The sequence below is a fragment of the Zonotrichia albicollis genome, chromosome 3 (assembly GCF_047830755.1).
Source record: "Zonotrichia albicollis isolate bZonAlb1 chromosome 3, bZonAlb1.hap1, whole genome shotgun sequence".
Taxonomy (NCBI): domain Eukaryota; kingdom Metazoa; phylum Chordata; class Aves; order Passeriformes; family Passerellidae; genus Zonotrichia; species Zonotrichia albicollis.
The window spans coordinates 3,018,076-3,039,371 of NC_133821.1; the positions used below are offsets into that span (position 1 = coordinate 3,018,076).

At 44.9% G+C, this 21,296-nt stretch overlaps 1 protein-coding gene across 9 annotated transcripts in view; it reads left to right on the plus strand.

Annotated features, from left to right (window-relative positions):
* Positions 1 to 21,296, plus strand: part of HMBOX1 (homeobox containing 1) — a 124,105-nt gene that overhangs the window by 36,754 nt on the left and 66,055 nt on the right. For 8 of the 9 annotated variants that reach the window (XM_074536483.1, XM_074536488.1, XM_074536479.1 and 5 more), the window contains exon 2: positions 12,708 to 12,791. In XM_074536483.1, coding sequence (XP_074392584.1) covers positions 12,769 to 12,791 — 23 coding nt within the window. In that variant the 5' untranslated portion in view covers positions 12,708 to 12,768. Of the gene's footprint in view, positions 1 to 12,707; positions 12,792 to 13,897; positions 13,982 to 21,296 lie in introns of all 9 variants that reach the window. The other variant, XM_074536486.1, reaches the window with a different exon arrangement.

The window sequence follows — 21,296 nt, forward strand, 5'->3', positions numbered from 1 at the left end:
GAACAGTGAGATGAAAGATTCTTTGTGCATTGAAGAATTCTGGTGTCACAGGAGTCCACCTGTTCTCCCCTAACTTTTTTTTTTTTTTTTTCAAACAAGTTTATTTAAAGTGGTTTTTAGTGCTTAGAAAAGCTGCTGCCTTTTGACAGCCTTCAAGATTGAAAGGCTGTCCCCACAGGTGGCAGCAGCAGCGCTGTGGCCTGGAATTCAGGGCACAGGAGTGGGAATCAGAAGATCCACGTTCTTTTCTCATCTTTATCTCAGCTGACCTTGAGCCAAGTAGCAGCAGCTGAGGCTCAGTTTTCTGGGGGGAATTTTACCCCAGCTCACGAGGACGTTGTTGTAAAGGTTTGCTGCTGGCTTAGGGGAGAAAAGACAAAGGATAAAAACTCCTTCCATCGTCATCAAGCCACACAGCTCGTGTCCAGTCTGCCAGCCATGAGAATAATTGGCAGTTTTCAGGAGAAGATATTACCAGCAGCCTGTGGAAAACCTTGGGATGAGTGGGAGTTCTTTTTGTCTGTGGAAAATTCTCAGAGAGGGGCTAACAAAGCCAAGCTGGTATCTTTTGGTGTGTCCTGCATGAATGAAGTCGTGGTGATTTCTGTGGAGAGTTGAGCTGGATGAGCCCAGAGAGCCACTGGATGTAGCTTTGTGTGTCACATTGTGGCCAGTATGGGACAATTAATGCACCCATCCAGCCTGCAAAGCTCCTTTGATTAAGCACCAGAGGAGTTTCATTTAAAAAGGAAAGAGCTTGTGTCCAGTGTGCCAGCCATGAGAATAACTGGGAATTTTCAGGAGGAGATATTACCAGCAGCCTGTGGAAAACCTTGGGATGAGTGGGAGCTCTTTTTGTCTGTGGGAAATTCTCTCAGAGAGGCTAACAAAGCCACGCTGGTATCTTTTGGTGTGTCCTGCATGAATGAAATCTTGGTGATTTCTGTGGAGAATTGAGCTGGATGAGCCCAGAGAGCCTCTGGATGTAGCTTTGTGTGTCACACTGTGGCCAGTACGGGACAATTAATGCACCCATCCAGCCTGCAAAGCTCCTCTGATTAAGCACCAGAGGAGTTTTCTTTTTGACCCTTTCAGGCCATCAGCTTAATTCCCAGAAGCTTCAGATTTAATTACCCAAATCATTACCACAGCAGGCGTAGCTGCAGATTTTATTAATGACCATAAAATTACTGAATCCTTTTTAAAATGAGTGTGGATTCCCAGCCAGAAGTTCCCTTCACACCTCAGCTCTAGTACAGGTGAATCCCACAGGTTAGTGCAGCACTTTGGCAAGTGCCAGTTTCTGCACCTGATTTCCTCCAAATTTACTACCACTAGTAATATCCTTCTGCAGTTCTGCCACCAAATTCAGCTGTTCTTGGCTCTCAAGTGGTAGCTGAGCTGAAGTTTTACAATTCTCAGAGCTTGTTCTTATACCTTTAGCAGCAGCCTGACCTTTACACCTCTCTGTTTCAGATTCCTTCCACTCACTCTGCTGCCTTTGTGCCTATCCCTAAAATGTTCTTTAATCCATTTCAATTCCTTCTCCCTGCACAATACTTTATGACTTTGTAAATCAGCCTGAGTGGTACAAAATCAAATGCTTTCCTGAGATCCTGATAACTTATGTCCACTGTTTCACTCTTGTCTAACCTAACGATTTGGTCGTATAATAAAAAGGATTTCAGCAGATTTGTCAGGCATGACCTTCCTTTTATGAATCCGTACTGAATGTCCTCTACTAAATTATGCATTTCCAAATGTTCTGCAATTTTGGCTTTTATCAACACTTCCAATACATACCCACAGCTGAAGCTGGATTTCCTGTTGGAGGATTCAGCAGAACTCTGTCACAGCCCAATGAAATTCATCAGTTTTTCAGAAGCCTCCATCATACAACTTCACTTTCTTGTCCTCATCTTACTGAATGGTTCTTTCTGAGAAAGAGTAGGTTTAGGTTGGATATCAGGGAGAAATTCTTGGCTGTGAGGGTGGGGAGGCCCTGGCACAGGGTGCCCACAGAAGCTGTGGCTGCCCCTGGATCCCTGGAAGTGTCCAAGACCAGGCTGGGCAGGGCTTGGAGCACCCTGGGATAGTGGAAGGTGTCATGTTTAAGGGTGAGCTGAAACAACCTTTCTGTCCCACACTATTCTGTGGTTCTCTAATCCTTGACTTTAGAATCAGTATTTTGGTTTATAGCGCTCTGGCAGTCCTGAGGGCTCAGGGAATACACAGGATTGGTGTCACACATGGGATGAGTTGCTGAGTCTCAGCCCACTCACAGGTGAGGGGGTTTAGGCCGATAGCTCAGTCTAAATTTGGTCTGAAGCTTCCTAAACAGTTTCAGTTGAGACTGGAGGTCAGTTCACCTCTCTCTGCATGTGTTTATTTTCCTTGCCTTTTTCCTAAAGAGTATTTTCCATTGCACACTTGTGTTGTGCTTTTGGCTGAATATGTGTGTGTGAGGGGGGAAGGGAAACTCCAAATCCTCTGAGTGTTCTTGCTTGAAGCCCTTATGTTTGTGCTTATACCTACTTTGAACGTATACCTTGTCACTTGGGCTATGCTTCCAAATCTGGATTTCTCTTGGAGGGATGTTCTGACCCACCTACTTTGCACTGCTGATATATTTAGCAGAGTTTTACCGTAATAATCCTCTGGTGCTGTCCCAAAGCTGCCACCTGCTCTGCTGCCTCTCTCCTTCCCTGGCCCCTTCCATGCGTCAAAAGCCACCTGCCAGAGTTCTGCCCAGGACAAGGGGAATGGTTTTAAGCTGAGAGTAGGTTTGGATTCTGTTTTGGGGAGAAATTCTTCCCTGTGAGGGCGGTGAGGCCCTGGCACAGGGTGCCCAGAGAAGCTGTGGCTGCCCCTGGATCCCTGGAAGTGTCCAAGGCCAGGTTGGATGGGGCTTGGAGCAACCTGGGATAGTGGAAGGTGTCCCTGCCTTTGACAGGGGGATGGAATGGGATGAGTTTTAAGGTCCTTTCCAATCCAAACCATCCTGGGAGGCCATGATTCCTTGTCCCCAAGCCTGACTCAAGCAAAGCAAAGGTGCTGCTCAGCTTGGTGAGATTGAGAATGACACAGGAAGGTCCCAGCTGGATCTGCAACTCCCTGACAGGAGGGAGCAGCTGAGGGGAATTGGCCTCTTCTCCCAGGTAAAAACAGGCAGGACAAGAGGAAATCACCTCAAGCTGTGCCAGGGGAGGTTTAGATTGGATATTAGGAACAATTTCTAAAAAGGATGGTCGGGCATTGGAAGGGTCTGCCAGGGAGGTTTGGAGTCCCCATCCCTTCAGGTGCCCAAGGAAGGACTGGACTGCACAGCAGGGTCCCAGCTGGATCTACAGCTCCCTGACAGGAGGGAGCAGCCAGGTGGGGATTGGTCTCTTCTCTCAGGTAAAAACAGGACAAGAGGAAATTGCCCCAAGTTGTGCCCCAAGAGGAGGTTTAGATTGGATATTAGGAATTTCTTAAAAGGATGGTCGGGCATTGGAAGGGTCTGCCAGGGAGGTGTGGAGTCCCCATCCCTGCAGGTGCCCAAGGAAGGGCTGGATGTGGCACTCGGTGCTCTGGACTGGTGACAAGGTGGGGATCAGTCACAGCTTGGATTCAATGATCTTGGAGGCCTTTTTCAACCTCAGTAATTTGGGATTCTGGGATCCCAGTGCTGGAGCAGAACATCTGGGGATGGAGTATTTGTTAAGACTATAGGGAATGGTCTGTTCTTTAGCCTGGACTCAGCTTTTATAGCCAAGCACCACTAGATCCCTGCTTGGGTCTGTGTCTGCCCTGCATCTGCTGCTTATTGAAGGAGAAAATTGGAGTTATGGAGATACTTAACTTAAAATTACAGAAGATGCTCAGTGTTATAGATTGGCTTTTCTTTAAAAAGCCAGGTTCTGCCTCCCTCCTCCAACCTTCCTGTTTGATGGCATCCAAGATGGATTCCAAGTGCAAAAAAAAAAAAAAAAAAAAGGAAAAGAAATAAAGCAAGTGAACCTGCAGCAAGTGAATCATTCCTACTAAATTTAAACCACTTATTATGGGGAGGGAAAAAAAAAGAGAGAACTCGGATTACAGGTTTAGCAAGCGTGAGCACATACTTCAGCGTGTATTGCTGGATTTGCAATTGCCAAACTACTGATTTCTTGGAACTCTGCTATTAGCATTGTTAAGCAGTGTTCCAGACAGTCACTCCTATAAATCCTGTTAATATGTTAAGCAGGAGGAGGCCTTTGAAAGAATAATATTTAGCTGGCGAGTGATCTCCATTTGGGTGTGTGGTCTGGGCTAAGGTAGGGGCAGTGACTGTGCTTGCTCTTGGAATGTGGCTGGAGCATCCAGCTGAGGTTTGGTTGGATGTTACTGCCATTTCTAGTAGTGGGAATATTTTATTTATTTTTGGGAGAAAAGTGTTTAACAAGGGGTATGAAGGGGCCAGCAGAAACTGGAGAGGGAATTTGGTCAAGAACCTGAGGGACAGGACACAAGGAATTGCTTCCCCCTGCCAGAGGGCAGGCCTGGATGGAATATTGAGAGGGAATTCTTGGCTGTGAGGGTGGGGAGGCCCTGGGATGGAATTCCCAGAGAAACTGTGGCTGTCCCTGGATCCCTGAAGGTGTCCAAGGCTGGGTTGGACAGGGCTTGGAGCAGCCTGGGATAGTGGAAGGTGTCCCCACCCATGACACAGAATGACACTGGATGGGCTTTAAGGTCCCTTCCAGAACAAACCATCCTGTGATTCCATGATTCTCTAGCTCTTAACTTTGGAATCTGTATTTTGTTTCACATGGCTTTGACAGGACACTGTGCTCAGATCAGGACTCCAGCAGCTTCCACCTGCAGTTCAGCAGGGTGGGTGTCACACATGGAATGAGTGTCACCCCTGCCCCGTGCAGGGACAAGTCATCTCTGTCCCCGTGAGTCACTGGGTAGAAACAAGCTGAAGTCTCTGGTATAAAGTCACCAGAGCACAGCTTCACCTTGGACTAAAAGCTCATCAAGCTCATCCTCTCCCTTGTGTCTGCTGCTCCGTGTTCCTCTGCAGGGGTGGCAGAGCCCCTCAGGCTTTCTGGCAAAGCTGTGAAAAAGGAAACTTTGATCGGCCTCTTTGCTTGCCATGGATAATTCCTGTAGAGGGGAAGCTGATCAAAGTCCAGGTCAGCTGGGAGGAAGAAGAGGGGAAGCAGAAAAGGACGGTGGAGCCGCAGATCGATATTTTCAGCACAACAGGTTGACAAGGGCACGGGGTGGAGCGGGGAGAGGGGACGTGTTTGATCTGTGCTGCTGCAGTGGGGACATGTCTGCCACAGCCCAGCCCTGCTCCAGCATCCCTGGCACACTCAGGATTCTCAGATAACTCCTTGTGTTCTGAAGTGAACAACAGATGGGTGCCCTGGGTGCCCTGTGACCTCCTGCAGAAATGACCACCAGACCCTGGTGACTCTGCCCTGCTCTCAGCCTCCTTTTATGGCACAATTTTTATGTAGACTTCTTTTTTTTTGGAGGTGAAAAAGAGCTGCATTCTTATTTTATTACAAGTAACTGAGAGCTCACAGCATTTTTCAGAACACCATTTTATATTTTGTAAAGTTCCAACCAAGTTTATTGTTTGTACAGCATTTTATCACATTGCTTTTTGGGGAAAAAGTAATGATGATCTTAAATCCAAAGCCTGTTTTAAAGCAGATAATACTTAAATTTTATGCAGTGAATTTGCTATTGTCAAGCAATACCACTTTCCTCCAAATACTTTTTCTTGTGCCATACAGCAGTGCAAAAATAAAGGATTGTGAGGCATGACTTGTTTCTCTTGCTTGTTCCTGGTACAAGTGATGGCAGATACAATTCTGGTTTCTTTTTTTGGGTCAGCAGCTGGGTGTAGGTTCTTGAACTCAATTCACCTGAATGTGCTTCTTTTATTGAGCATATTCACTGGATTGTGTAGTTGCAGTTCTCTGTCCCTGCCAAGGGTTTTACATCCATGCAAATGCAAATTCCAAGCGTGGTGGACCACTCTATGAAAAAAAAAAAAATGCAGCTTTTGGAAGAGTTCCCTTATCTGGCCCAGGAAAAGTTAAAATCAAGTCAAATAAAAAGGAAATCAAGTTTGATTCAATCAACACATTTCAAAGCCCTTGTCTTGCAATTAATCTCCCTTTGTCAAGGACCCAATGCCAAGTGCAGTTTCTGGAGTTCCACTAAAGAGGGTTTGGGGCATCGACAGAGGTGTTCCTGGAGAGTCAGGGATGAAGGAAGGTCCCTTCCTGTCCAGGTGGATTTCTTGGAGCTGTTGTGTCTTCTGCAGTGTTCCTTGTTGAACTTACCCTTTCCCACACAGAATCTCTGAGTTCTCTTCCTGGTGGACTCCTGAATGCCCTTTGGGACAAGCAGTCTGCAGTGGAGGTGGATTCATGGTGTGCAGAGGTTGTGCTGGGCAATACAGCACCTCACTTCACTAGACTAGGCATGTCCAGGGCTCCTGTGTCCCTCAGAGAAAACTGCCAAGGTAATTAGTGTTAATTGGATGGTTTTTGAAGGAGCCTCTCATTTATTGTATGTTTGGACTCAAGGACTTGGCAGTCTCCCATCCATCAGTTTTGTTGGATGGATGAAGAAGTGTTCCTTGGAGTGTACCTGGAGTTCAAGGTGCAAACCCTGCTGGTGTCATGTGGGGGTTTTAAATCTCAGTTCCACTCCAGGGCCTGTCTTGCCTCTTGTAGCTCTGTAGGAGTCAGGCAGTTCCTAATTCACTCTTCCTCCCCCATTTCAGTGCTCAGAGTGATCTGAGGTGGCTCAGAACCTGTTTGATCCCTCAGGAAATGGAGTTTTGGCAGTCATTGGCTGTCCCTACTGGTCTGGAGTTTGTGCCATTCTTCTGCTGGTGACATTTACATGTCATTTCAGCTGGAAAAGCCAATTCAACTCTGGTCTTTGATTCCAGGCAAATTTTTAGCCATGATTGGAGGGGTTAACATGCAGCAATCCAGGAGATACAGGAGGTTGGGGATGTTAAGGCTGGAAGCTCAGTTGTAAGCAAAAACCAAAGTACAGCCCAGGTGCTCTGCTCACATGGGTCTGCAGGGGTGGCTTGGTGACAGAATGTCATTTCCAGTTGCCATTAAGGACAAAGAAACACTAAATGACATCCTTTTACTGGGGTTGCATTGCCTTTGATGGAACTCTGGGGCTTCTGGTGCAGCTCCAGGGTCCTTTCACTGATGGTCATTTCTGCCTTTCTGGAAACCTTGGAGTTTAGGGAACTTCATGGTTTTGTGACCTCAGTTTTTCTTTAGTGGGATCTGTTGCCAGTCTGCCACAAAATGGAGCCTGGCCTCTGCCTCATGCTCTAGGAAATTCCAATAAATCTGGGCAAGGAGGTTTCTTCTGCTTGGGATTTGGGAGAGAGAAGAAGGGAGAAAGAGTTTTGACGGTGATCCTTGGCTAATTGTCCTGTGCAAATGTGCTGCAGGGCGTATTGTAGGAGCAATCATTTATTTGCTTTTCTGCGTTTACCTGTAATAAATGATAAGCTGTGGCTGTATCATAAGAATGAGGTGTTTGTTTTCTAAAGGGGAGAGGTTTCTGCCAATGTTTTCCCCTCAGAGTTCAGAGAAAAAAAAAAGATTCCATTAAAAAAAATTGTAAACTTGTTAACTTGTTAAGGAGCTGCTGCAATCCCTCACCATAATCCCAAAATATGGCCTGCTCCAGGGTTGTACTGTGAAAGGTTTGGTAAACAACACAGTCACAGTAAGAATGAAAATAGCAGCGGCTGGAGGTGACTTCTGAGCGTTTTTTCCAAGGATTTTTTGTGTTCACAGAAAGTGTTTCCGCTCACTGACGCAGGTTGCTCAGAGAGAATGAAGTCTTAAATTTTGAAGATACTCAGGACATGGTCCCGAACAACTGGTTTTGGTGTCCCTGCTCGAGCAGGGAGCTTGGATAAAAGGATTTCCACGTGGAACTGGATGCTGCACGTCACCAAGCCGTGGGGTGTGCTCAGGAGGTGGCAGTGCCTGGAGAAGGTTCCTGGCCTTGCTTCCCAGGGCACAAATAAAACACATCCTTGAGTCATATGGCAGAGCTTTTTTTAAATTTTTTTTTCCTAATATGCCTATTTTGGGAAAATGGGCTAGAGAGTCCTAGATTAGCTCCAGTATTTTGGACATTAGTCCTACTTTTGTGCGTGTACCCAGAAGAATTTGAGTTTTGATACAAATGCAGTACCTGGACTTTGAAAAGCACTGGGTAAATAAGAGCCTGTCTGAACATCTCCCAGGAATAAAGGACTTGGAGCTGGCAGAGGAGAGCTGTCTGGAATGTGAAGCCAGACACATTCAAAGTAGAAATCAAGTATGAATTTGTAGTGGAGAGGGTGATTAATCACCAGAATGAACTGGAGTGGACGGATCCTTGGTCTCTTGCTGGTTTTGAGGCAGGATGTCCTGGGACAGAAGTTAAACCAGGTAACAGCTTTACTTCACACTGGCCTCAATGTAGAGAAGCCTGTTGAATCCAAAATCATTAAGATTGGAAAACACCTCCAAAATCATCCAGTTGGAATGATTCCCACCTTTGGCAGATGCTTGTCACCCAGACTAAAGCATTGAGTGATGCATCCAGTTGTGCCTTGGGCACCTCCAGCACCTCCCTGGGCCCATTCCAATGTTTAACAACCCTTTCCTTGAAGAAATTCCTCCTGATGTCCAGCCTGAACCTCCCCAACACATCTTCATGGACATGTGTACACACGTGTGCACAGGGTCTGCCCAGAAGGCCTCACAATTTCTACAGACCTTAAGCTGTACGTTGAGTAAAAGGCCTAAATTTTAAAATTTTTGCTGTTTCTAGGAGAGTATTAGTTTATAATTATGCATGGAGTTGGGGATATGCCTTTGCTGCATGTTCAGCAGTGGTAGAACTTTGTTCTCAGGGCTGAATTTCTTGGTGGTTCTGCATTTCAGGAGTGGTGTGACAATTGCAGTGCCGGGGCCTCTGCTGTGTTCAGCCACTGACACTGCCCTGGGTGGCTTTAAGCCAAGAATTCAGCCCCTCTGTTCATGTTTCACTTAGGTCAAAATGTTGATGTTTGTCTTCCCCAAGGACAAAAGCTTTTAGTTTGTTATTTGTAAATCCCATTTTAAGAACTCACCAAGGAAAGTATTAGTGAAGTACAAAGTGATGGCTTTTTAAAAAAAATTTTTATACTGTGTGAGTCGCTCAGAAATTAAAAGAGAAAATTAGTTTCTCTTCCCAAGTAAGTGATATCAGCCTCATCTTTACCAAGTGACTTTCTCCTTGCTTCTGCTGGGTGTTGTGGATCAGGGTGAACTCTACTTCAAAACATTTAATTGCACACAGTGAGAAATGAAGAAAACTGAAGGGGATCCCAAGAATGTATTAAAAATCAGAACTAAAATGAGAATGATTTCATGTCAAGTGAGACAAATGCAGAGTTGATACTCCAGTGCTTCACACTTCCACTTGTCCTTGGCACTGAGAAAATGAGATTTTTAATATCTGAAAAACAGATTGCCATGAAGACTCATCCATTGTAAATTTAAGCTGCCTTTATAGCAACTTAAGCTGGGGACAAGATTGTTCATTACATCTGATTCTACAACTGCAGCCATGATTTCCATATTAATAGTGACTGGTTTTTTTTTATTGTCTCTACCAGAAATAGGAAGGGGAGCTGGTTGTGTTTTCCCTGGCTTAGCAGATAATTTATTTAATGAATAATGCGAAAAGGGCAAAGGTTTGTGAGTTCTTACTCCCATATCACCACAAAGAGTGGTGACACCTGCCTCAGAGTGCTTTGGTGCTAAAAGGAGGCTGAGGGAAAGAGGGATATTGACTCACGATTCAGAGTCAGGATTTGTTGCTGATGGAATTTATGTTGGTCAGGATTGAATTGTTTTGACTCCGATTTTAGGTGAAGGCTTTGCTTGTTCCCTGCCTGATGTGCCCTTAAGCTACAAAAGCATTGAAGCAACTTCTCACATGTGTCTGGGGGTGGGGAAGGTATTTCTGTGCCACTGAACTTTAGACCAACGTGGAGTCAAAGACTGTTTGTGCCCCTTTTCAATAGCGGCCGCTGGGGCTGGCAGCGGCCGGAGGAAGCACCAGCTTCCTCTCCTTTCTCTGGAGCTGGGCTTGCTTTCACCAGCCCTGCTCCCAAGGCAGACCTGAGCCCTCCTGTCCTTCCTTGCTTCATCTGTGGTTGAATTCTGAGTGTAGTAAACCTGCTTGACACTTAAATGTAACAAAACTAGAGAATTATCTCTATTTTCTCATGGATTTGCTGCTGTTTATTTCTGCTGAAATCCTGTCATCCTCTGTCTGCACTCCCAGATCTGCAGTCTCTTGGAAAAGCTCATCTTCCTCCTCTAATCACGTCCCAAATTTGGTCTGGATCCTAATGGCTCTTCTCTTAAAACATCTGAGGTCCATACCAGCTTTTTCCTCTTTCATTGCTATCACTAATATCATCCTCCTGCCTTTGTCATCTCAAAACCTGACTTACAGCAGCCTTTTCTTTGCTTCTCTTATCTCATCTCTTCATGTTCTACTTTTAATCCTGCATTTCATGATGATGGAAGGTGATTTTTTTTTTCCTTTCTGCGTTTTCTTCTTTGCTACATCCATACCCCTCACCCTGGAAGCAGATCTTTCTCTGAGGAATCCAGTTCTTTATCATGAGCCCCTCTGACCTTCAGAAAGTTTGTATATATTCAAGTCTAATTTGTTCCTCTTCGGAAAACAAAACAGCTCTCTGTATTAAAATTTGGCAAGAAGTCAGCAGCATGATCTCATGTTTTTTGTGACTGCCTCGGGGGGGAATATGTTTAAAATGCAGTTAAGAGATTGTACAGAGGAGGGGTTTGGTGGGGGAGTGTCTCTGAAAGGTTTGGGGTGGCTGACGGGGAGGGACCTGGGTGTTGGGCTCTTCCATCCCTCAGTGGTTGGGTGTCAGTGATTCTCTCTGGACGTGGCCTCTGGGGGTCTGCTGGGGCCATTCGTCTTGGTCACCTCATTCCTGGAGAGAAAGAGGCAGCTCAGGCCCTCAGTGTGGGCCAGGTGGGTTGTTCTGGAAGAGCAGCAGCCAACTCTCAGCCCCTCCCCTCCCTGGAAACACCCAGAGCTTTCCCTGGCCACAGCTGGGTGGGAGAAGGCTCTTATGGACAGGCTTGAACCTCCCAGGAAAGCTGGTGGTCAAAAGCTGAGTGCTTCCACTTCTGGGAAAGCTCATTCAGCCCAAACTTTGGTCCTGAAAGTTCATGAGGTTCTTTATGGAGGAATAAAGGGGGGAAAAACCATGAGGAGATGATATCACCATCTCTGGAGGGATTTAGCAGCCATGTGGATGTGACACGTGGGAGTGCTGGGGTAACAATTTGTCTTGATGGTCTTGATGGAGGTGATTTTCCTCCTGTGCTCTGTGAGACCTCTGCTTTGTGAGACCTCAGGTAGAATTCTTTGTCCAGCTCTGGGGTCCTCAGCATGAAGAAAGTCATGGGAAGGTGTGGAGCTGTTGGAGTGAAACCAGAGGAGGTCACAGAGCTGCTCTGAGGGCTGGATCCCCTCTGGAGCCAGACTGGGAGAGCTGGGAATGTTCAGCCTGGAGAAAGCTCCAGGGAGAGCTCAGAGCCCCTTGCAGGGCCTAAAGGGGCTCCAGGAGAGCTGGAGAGGGACTGGGACAAGGGATGGAGGGACAGGACACAGGGAATGGATGGGATATTGGGAAGGAATTGTTCCCTGTGAGGGTGGGGAGGCCCTGACAGATGTTTCCCAGAGAAGCTGTGGCTGCCCCTGGATCCCTGGAAGTGTCCAAGCCTGGGTTGGATGGGGCTTGGAGCAGCCTGGGATAGTGGAGGATGTTCCTGTCCGTGGCAGGGGGAGGGACAGGATGATCTTTAAGGTCCCTTCCAACCCAAACCATTCTGGGGTTCTGTGATCTTAGAGGACTTTTCCAGCCGAACCATCTCTGCATCCCTGTGTGCCCAGTGGGCTCCATCTGGGAGAGGTGCAGTTCTTCCCCAATATCTTCAGCAGGTGTTTAGGGAGGAACAGTCATTCTCTAATGTCTGGACCACTTTTAACCACTGAGAACAGCCAAGATCTGTGCATCCATGGCTGCTCTCCATGGATTAGCAATCCACAATTGCTGATGTTACAGATGGAGCAGAAGAAAATTATCCCCTGCATCTCCCTGTGCTGCTGTATCCTCTCATTTTCTATCCCAGCTCTGCCTGGATATAACATCCTGCTTTTCTCTTCCCTCTTGGTTAATAGTGTGACTTTTGGAGCACTTTCAGTCCGTGTTAGTTTGTGGAGAAAGACATCAGCAGTGATAGCTGAGGAAAATTCTATTAGGTCATTCCTCCTCAGAACACAGTACCTGTCTCCTGAGCTCTTTGAGGATGTTGGCCAAATAATCCTTTTAATAGCTTTTGTGAGTTAAAAGGGTAGGTAACTGTCATAAGGCTAAATGATTGCATAGATTAATTTACTTGTGGTCGAAAGAAATCAATTGTAATTTAAATTTTTGTCTCTGGACTGATTACAACACCAGACATCAACTTTCGCCATAAGTCTGTGAGTCTGGGCTAGTGACAGATTATCCAGAATGATGTGATTGGATCCCTTTGCCTCTCCCAAACCTCTCTAATGTTCTTGGATCTTCTCCTTGTGTCTTCCAGAATGGTGAATAACACTGAAGACCCTCAAGAGGCTTTGTAACGTCCCATCCTCATGTAAAGTATGCTCAGAACTTTTCCAGTAGTGTAAGTACAAGCTGAAGAAACTCATAACAATTAAGAGTAATTTTGTGGTGTTCTTCTGTTAAATTGTCTAAAAAAAGCAGAGAAATGTTACAGTGATTATGAGCAGTTGGCTGAGTCAGAGAGTTTCACTGGTTTAGTGGAAGATTTAAACCAGGGAAGGCATTTAAACCAGAAATAGTAAAATAACTGGACATTTAAATTAGGGAGTAGAAACTTTGAATTGCTCACTTGGTCTGGCTCATGTATTGTTTGTGCTTCTGCATTTCTGTCACCAAAACAGAAGGAAAATGATGCAGTTCTTAGAAAATCAGTCTTGATCGGAGAAAAATCAGTGTTAAAGGAGAGATCTCCATACAGCAACTGTACAGATGAGAGGGATAAAGAGTTTCACACCATTAATTCAAATTTCTAGACTTGCTGAAAGGGATGAGCCACCTTCAATTTAGTAGCCTCTGGCAGAGACAGAAAACCTGGGGCACCTCACCTAATCCTGGATGTGTTGGTCCAAGCAACTCAAGTATCCTCAGTGCCAATTGTCCAAATCTCATTGTGGAATTTCAAATCAGTTCTGTCATATCTCTTCAATTTCATTGGTTTCCATGCTGTTTCTTCAATAAATAAGCAAATTAATTCAAATTTTGAAGCTTGTCAGGCTGAAAGGAAGGGCTTGACCTGCACTGTGCTGTCACTGGCCAGCCCTGCATGGCTGTTCACAATATCCCTGGTACAGGCACAACCAAATGCTCATCCCCTGCCATCAGATTCCTGAGATACTTGGACCTCTTGATTTCAGATTGTTCCTTCTGTCAGGTCTGGAAAGAGAAACCTTTTCTGCAGGATAGGTAGCAAGGAACTACCATCACATTTTCCTTGATGGATTATTTCAAGGATGAACATGTATCCTTGGGCAGGGATAGTGACAGTGACAGTGCAGCCACAACCATCTGTAGAAGAAGTCACAGCAAAAAATGGTGATTGACAGGGATTTAGTGTTGGAAACCAAACTCCAATGGATTTCAAAAAGCCATTAATTAGTGGTTTTCTTTTGCTGGTGGTTTCCTACTTTGCTGCCAGTCCCTTGAGTCCCCTCCTCCTCTTCCTTTTAGCTGTGGAAGTATGTTGGAGTTCAGTATTAAAATCACCACTTGAAATTGTAAAGATCTGGTTCACAGCAGGAGAGAAGTCTGAAGGTAAGGCCACATCACCCTGGGCATCTTTGTTATCCCAGTAATTTGGAGTTTGCTGGGTGACCTCAGAGCTGCTCTGTGCTTGGAGTGAGCACAAGGACATCTCACAGCTTTGTGTCAGGCTTTGGTCAGAAATTTCCAGACTGGGAATTGCATAGCTTGAATTTCCTGTGCTTTAGCTCAATTTCAGTCATGTTCTGCCCCTGTGCAGTTTTCTGCTGCCACCTCCCAGCAGAGCAGTTGCAGCTTCCTTGATTTATTCCAGTTTATGTGCAGTCAGTATGGCCATGGAAGATGCTGTAGAAGTAGAGGGGAATCATTTTTGACTGAGGGAAAACTGGGGGGAATTTATATGGAGGGGATTAGAGAGTGTTAAATTAGAGGAAATGGGCCAAGATGACCCATTTAGATAGAAAGTTTCCAGATTAAACCACCGATATCTTTAAAAAAGGGTAAATGGGATTGTGAAGGGGAAAGAAGAAAATGGAGCCTTAAAAAATTTAAAAGTTTGAATTTAAATAGTGATTAAGATTAAGATTGAAGAGTTACAGAACTGCTATGTTAAGAGATTAGTTGGGTTACTCCTAAGAGTAAGAGTTACCTGGGTGCAAGTTACCATTTCACTGCCTCATTTTACCCTTAGTAGGATGAGAGTCAGTGCTGGAGGGGATTTGAGGTGTGGTGTGAACCCAGAACTCTTGATCTTGGCCTCTCAGGATTTAAGAATTCATCTCAAACTGTCCTGTAGCCAACAACTTTATCTCTATTGGCTCCCCATAAAAATGGGAGTAATTACTTGAGCTTTGTAGTCCATATTGATTAATTAATATGTGTTAATAGTGAGTTACAACTATCAGTATGTTTTACATCCCTCAAAGTATGATTTCTGATAGAACCAGACAGTTTCACTGTCATCACTTCAAATTTACCTGGATGACCAGGCCAGTGCTCATGAATTTAACTGCCAGCAGTGGCAAGGGAGGCTGGGGAGTGAATAAAAGAAAATCAGGGTGGATAATGCAGATGGAGAAGGACTGGATTGAAGCCTTGTCATCATTTGGGAAAAACAACAGGAAGAAAGGAACAAGATTCTGAACTCTACCAAGTCAGCCCAGATTGAAGAGCAGGCACTGGACTTAGGGTGCCTCAGAAAATCACCACAGGCTGAGCTGTGCCTGTGCAGTGTCCTTGAAATGTGACACAGAACAGGTTAATTAAACTCAGGTAACAGAAAACTCAGCTGATTTTCTCCTTTTGTCTTCAGTGACAAGGTATTGTGTAAATAGTGGGTGACTCTGGGAGCGATAATTTGGCTTTTTTAGCTCCTTTAACTGAAACAATGTTCTGCCTGGGTCCTTGGTTTCACTTTAAGATAAACCAGATGAGTTAATTCATTATTTCATACCAAAAGTGACCTAAAAAAATTTCTTGTTAAATGGTTTTTTTTTTTTTCCTCAAAAGGGTTTGGTACAGCTGCCCAGGGAAGTGGGGGATTCCCTTCCCTGGAGGGATTTAAAAGCTGTGTGGATGTGACACTTGGGGACATTGGTTAGTGGTGGCCTTGGCAATGTGGAATGTAGACTTGGTCTTGTCTGTCATGTAGGAAATTTCCCTCGTTTGGGTCTGGGTTACACAAAGACATGTTTGTTGCTTAATTAAGAGCATTAATTAGGATATTAATTTCTTTCTGAAGTGCTTTTAACTAAAATAAAACTCCAGTATGGAAGCAGCAGTGGCCAGAAGCCCATGGTTTTTGCTGTTATGATTTATTTTCTTCAAGGAGACGCTGTTATCTGTTCCTGAGTTCTCCAAGTGTAATTTCTGTCTTCACTAAGGCTGTGCCAGTAATACTGCACTTGCAAACTGTTTTTCTAGTGGAACATAATTTGCTTTGTAGTTAAGCACAAAAGCAGAGAGGTAGGTGAGGTTCAGCTGTTTTCTAGGTTTGGATTTTAGTTTTCTGAAGTGATTAATTTCTCTTTTAAGACAGTGTTTTAGTTGTTAGTGCTGGTGATAGGTCCTGAAGGAGAATGAAGCTCCTGAAATACTTGAGAATGTCTCTTTTTCTTTATGTGTGGAAGAGGTGGTGGAAATCCTGGTGATGGCTTTGCTTGGAAGTTGTCCTGCCCTCTGTCATGTGTGATGCTACAGATGGACCCTGTGTGTGTGGTGAGAAGAGACTCAGAGTTAGGCCAGGCTCTTGTTCTGCCTTGTTGCAAAATTCCTGAGTGACTTTGGAGGAGTCATTTGGACTTGTCCATAGTCCAGCCCCTCTCTGGGAGCTCTTGGTCACAAAAATTAGTGCAGTGTTATTGCCTGCCTCACAGGGATCTTGTGATTGGAGTGTTTACATACCACAGGTGGCAGAATTATTGGAGAAGAGTTCTGTGACTCTGCCTACATTTTAACAGAGGATTGGTAACATTTTGAAATGAAATGGAGGAAGCAGAAGACAGCACTGTACCCTATAATCTTGATGGCTGAAAGTTATGAATTATTGTAGAATCACAGAATGTTTTGGGTTTGGGTTGGAAGGGGCCTTAAAGTTCATCCTGTCCCACCCCTGCCATGGGCAGGGACACCTCCCACTGTCCCAGGGTGCTCCAAACCCCATCCAGCCTGGCCTTGGACACTTCCAGGGATGTGTCAGTCTGGTCTCTAGCGCAGGCCCATGTCTCAGTTTTATTGATGACTTTTTAAATTACTGTTTCTTCACATGGATTACACTATTTCAGTGTGTTCATGAGATTTACTGTAACTAAAGCACACAAGTCCTGCTTTGAGAGCTGTTACAGAGTTTATATATCCAAAGTTTAGTCTCTGGCTCCCAAACCCAAGAGCTCCTCCTTGCTCTTGGCACAGGTCTGGGCTTTGGGCCCTGGTTCAGCACTCAGCTGCCACTCCAGTTTTTCTCTGTGTTTGTTAGTCCTGCTGATCCCTCATTCTGCCCTTGAATCCAGGCTCAGAGTTTGAATTCCTGCCTTGTTGCTGTAGAATTGCAACAATAGCAGGAAACCCAGATTTTGGAAGTAGGGAAGGTTAGGGTTAGACAGATAAGGTGTCAGCGTGAATCAGTGCGTGCCTTGAGTAGAATTCAGAAGTATCTGGCTGCCAGCCCTGTGCTTAGTCAGAGGTCAGTCCCTTTTGTAAGACTTGGATTATGACAATAATTGCCATTTATATTATATTTTTGCCTTGTAAGATCAATCTCAAGTTCTCTCTCTCTTTCCCAGAGATGTAAAGCAGAGTAAGTTACTCACCCAAGTGGCAAAACGACTGGGTTTGCTCACTGCCAGCATCCATTAAAATTATTTTATCAGCAGAGAATTTCAGACAATAAGTGGAAGAGCAGCTTGTGTAGAACAGTGAGTCGGGGTTTGGGGCTCTTTAACCAGCTGAGAAACTTGAAGCCTCCTGAAGAAACGATGTGTTGATATTCTGCTCTCAGCTTGCCTCCTCTAATTTGTGTAGCGGTGAGTATTTGATTACGCCGGATTTATTTTCAGAAGTTTCAGGCTGCTCTTATTAATTGTCCCCATTTTGATCGAAGGCGTGTGGCACAGCTCTGCATTCCAGAGCTGCTGTTTTGCATCCCTAAACAGAGCTGCTGATGCTGGGGCTCTGGGGCTCAGCTCAGAGCCTGATTTCCCTCCTTGCTGCAGAGTGAGGCTCTCGTTTCCCTGGGATGAGAGCAGTCATTTACAAGAATTACATTTTGTTTGTGAATCAGGATGAATGGGAGTAGAGGCCTTTTTTTTTTTTTTTTTTGAAAATCAGAAGCCAGAGATGCAACTGCAGGAGATAATTATGCAAACGTATGGGTGAGGATGGCTCTGTGTTCGTTGACATGATGAGCACTTCAGGCCTGAGGTTTTTTCTTTTTTTTTGTTTTTTTTTCGCTCTCTCTCTTTTGAGAACTGATACAACTCCTCTGAAAATACTGGAGTTGCAACTGATGAGCATAAGTGATGAGTCAGATCCTTAATCCTCTGTTATGCCTCAGAATTCACAGCATCAGCTCCTGGTTTTGAAGGCAGCTTTGCTTAATATGGTGCAAAGTTTTAGGTGGTTCTGAAATATTTATATTGCTGTGAATCATTGAGGCACACAATGGTTTGTGTTGCAAGGAACCTTAAAGATCATCTCATTCCAATGGCAGGGATGCCATTCACTGTCCTGGGTTGCTCCAAGCCCTGTCCAACCTGGCCTTGGACACTTCCAGCTGGGACAGCCACAGCTTCTCTGAGAAACCTGTGCCAGGGCCTCCCCACCCTCTGAATGGAAGGAGATTCATTTGTTCAGTAAGAAAAGAAAAAGCCAAACCTTGAATTTCAGAATACTGCTGTGCCCTAAATGCCCCAATTCTGTTCCAGCAGTGCCTTAGAGCTGTCCTGGAAGGGTCACAGTCTTTGCCTCTGGGTTTGATCCTTGTGTGTCCCTTCCAACTCAGAACATTCTGGGATTCTGGAAGTTTTTGGTGATACATGTCAGTGCTGCTGGTGGAGCAGCTGCAGCTCAGTGAAAGCCCTTCCTTTGAGTGTCTTGCAAGAACCAACTGCATCCTTTGGGATGGGGTGAAGGGTTGGATGGGGCCCTGATCATCTCTCAGTGCCATCCCTGCCCATGGCAGATGAGCTTTGAGCTCCCTTCCAACCAACACCAGCCCGGAATTCTGTGTGGGAAAGGAAGGACTGAGTGAAACTGTGCTTGGTCCTTGGATCTCATAAATATGTGTGGAGAAAGAAACAAGCTTGCATATCCTAAAACAGGGTTAAAATATTCAGAGTGGGCAGCTGCAAGTGGAGTTTCTTTGTAGTCAGTGGTGCTCATAGGAAGCATCTGGAGCAGTCCTTCATGTGGATTTGGTGCTTGAATGTCAGGCTGGGTGATAAGCAAATTACATTGCTTTGGAAATAGCAGTGCCATCCTTAATGCCCCTTTTTAATATCAGGAGGACATCCACCTCCAGAGCTGCTCAGGCTGCAGTTCTGACCAGTAGTGGATGCACAGACACACAGGAGAAAAATCTGGCAGGTTAAGGAGGTCAACTTTCAGCTGTAGTGTAGTGGTAGTTAAAACTGTGGTTTAATTAACAAGTTATAGAAAGTGGTTTTTTTAGCTGTGTGCTTGTGTGCTTTGGAAAAACCTATTTCAACTGGAAAGCCACAATTTATGTCGTGATTTTGCTCTCCCATTTAAATGGTGAGATGGCAGTGAGTGACACCAAGGAGGTGCCTGTGATGTTGTGAAAAATGCTGGTGCTGTAATAAATGAGATGACAAATGCTGGATGTCCCTGTGAGCAGTGCAGGGGTGTCCTGCCCTGTGCTGTGTCAGAGAAGGGGAAATGTTGGCATCTCTCCCCATCCTGCTCTCCTCAGTTGATGGGACTTGATCAGAATCATTCTTAAACCAATTACCAGACTTAGGATCCTGTTCTGAACACTTTGGCTCTTGCCCACATCCATATTATGCAGATTATATCAAATATAGGTCTTACAGCAGAAAGCTCAACTGGTTTTGTAAGTCCTGAGCTTTGCTTATTAGATAAAGCTGTGAATTTTAATGGGAATTGGAGAAGGACCTCTGGAGAAGAGCATCTCCTCAGTGATGCTAGAGTGCTTCCTACTCATCTACAGTGAGTAGAAGAGTGGAAAAAATGATTTCTTGTGATCATTAAAGAGTCCAGAGCCATTTTCTCAAGTGTTAGAGGTGTTAAGGCTGCTGTCTGGCCTTATTCCCAAACGGGTAATTGAATTGCTTTGAACTTCTGCGAGTTCAATTGGACATGGACTTAGCTCGTAGCTGTTTTTATGGGATTATTCTGCTGTGCTCCATCACCTAGAAAGTTAAGTGTTGGGTAAATGATTCTTGTATCAGCGTGGGCTTGGGCTGTGAGAGTAGGTGAGAAACCCTTGATGTGTTTTTCCTTACTTTTCTCTATACAGTGCTGGAAAATAAGGGAGGAAAGCACTCTGGCCACATATCCCCACTGGAGAGCAGAACAGTCAAACTGGGGAGGGAACCCCACAGCCAAAGGGTGAAATTAATTTAAAAAAATGGATTTAAATAAATCTTCATGGAATGAGAAGGGCAGGCAGTGCTGAACAGCCTCCCCTCAGAAGGAGGAGGAGTGGTGCTGCATTGGGCTGGTTGGGACCTGCTGGATATTTTATGTCTGTGGGTTTGGGCTGGAAATAAATTCCTTTTTATTTACCTCCTTAGAGTTCTCCCTTCAGTCTGATATTCAGGTACCTCAGGTTGCCTTTGGATGAGCTGTGAAAGATGAGCATGAATTTTAATGCTTTAGAATGGTACAGTTGGACAGAACAGTCAAACTGGGGAGGGAATCCAACATCCAAAGGGTGAAATTAATTAAAAAAAAAAAAGATGTTAAATAAACCTTGATGGAATGAGAGGGACAGGCAGTGCTGGTGAGAGCAGCTCCTGAACAGCCTCCACTCCACAAAATCCCCTAAGAAAAGTAGAAGTGGTGCTGCATTGGGCTGGTGGGAACCTGCTGGATATTTTATATCTGTGGGTTTGGGCTGGAAATAAATTCCTTTTTATTTACCTCCTTAGAGTTCTCCCTTCAGTCTGATACTCAGGTACCTCAGGTTGCCTTTGGATGAGCTGTGAAAGATGAGCATGAAGTTGTAATGCTTCAGAATGGTACAAGTGGACCATCTTTTTGGGGGATGATTGCCAACTTAGTGTAAGGAATGTAAATAAGTTTGATATTTTAGGCTCATTACATTTTTTCTGCCAGAACCTAAAGAAACTTTGTCTTAAAGGGCAAGATTCAGTTGTTGAAAAATCGGTCACTTTTAGTTTTGAGCTTAATTAGAAATTTGCAGAGGTTTTGCTTGCAAAATTTCAGGGAGAAAAATTTACAGCTGTTCCCCCTTGGTTATCTCTGTTTTTTTGGGTGTCTCCCCAAGGAAATTTGACAGCCCATTGTCCGTGGTGAGAGTATTGATAGCAGGTAAAGCATGGGATGTAGAGGATATTTTGCTGCACAGGCAGCAAAGTTTGCCTACAGCAAAGTCAGTCCACAGTCCTGTTCTCAGGAAAAGTATTTTCCATCTTGATTTTCTCCTATAACCCCCAATCACTCTGCTTGTCTCTATCTTATTTTATTCCTTGCTACTTTTGCAGTTGATTGTATTTCACAAGGAAAAAGAGGGGGGAATAAATTGAATTACAGGTAGCCGGAGGAGTGCAGGAGGATAAGAGGCTCTTACTGCAGTGTGGGGGGGGATGAAGTGGTGGAGAATATTCACTCATTAATGAGGTGAATGAAATTAGGGTGATTCTAA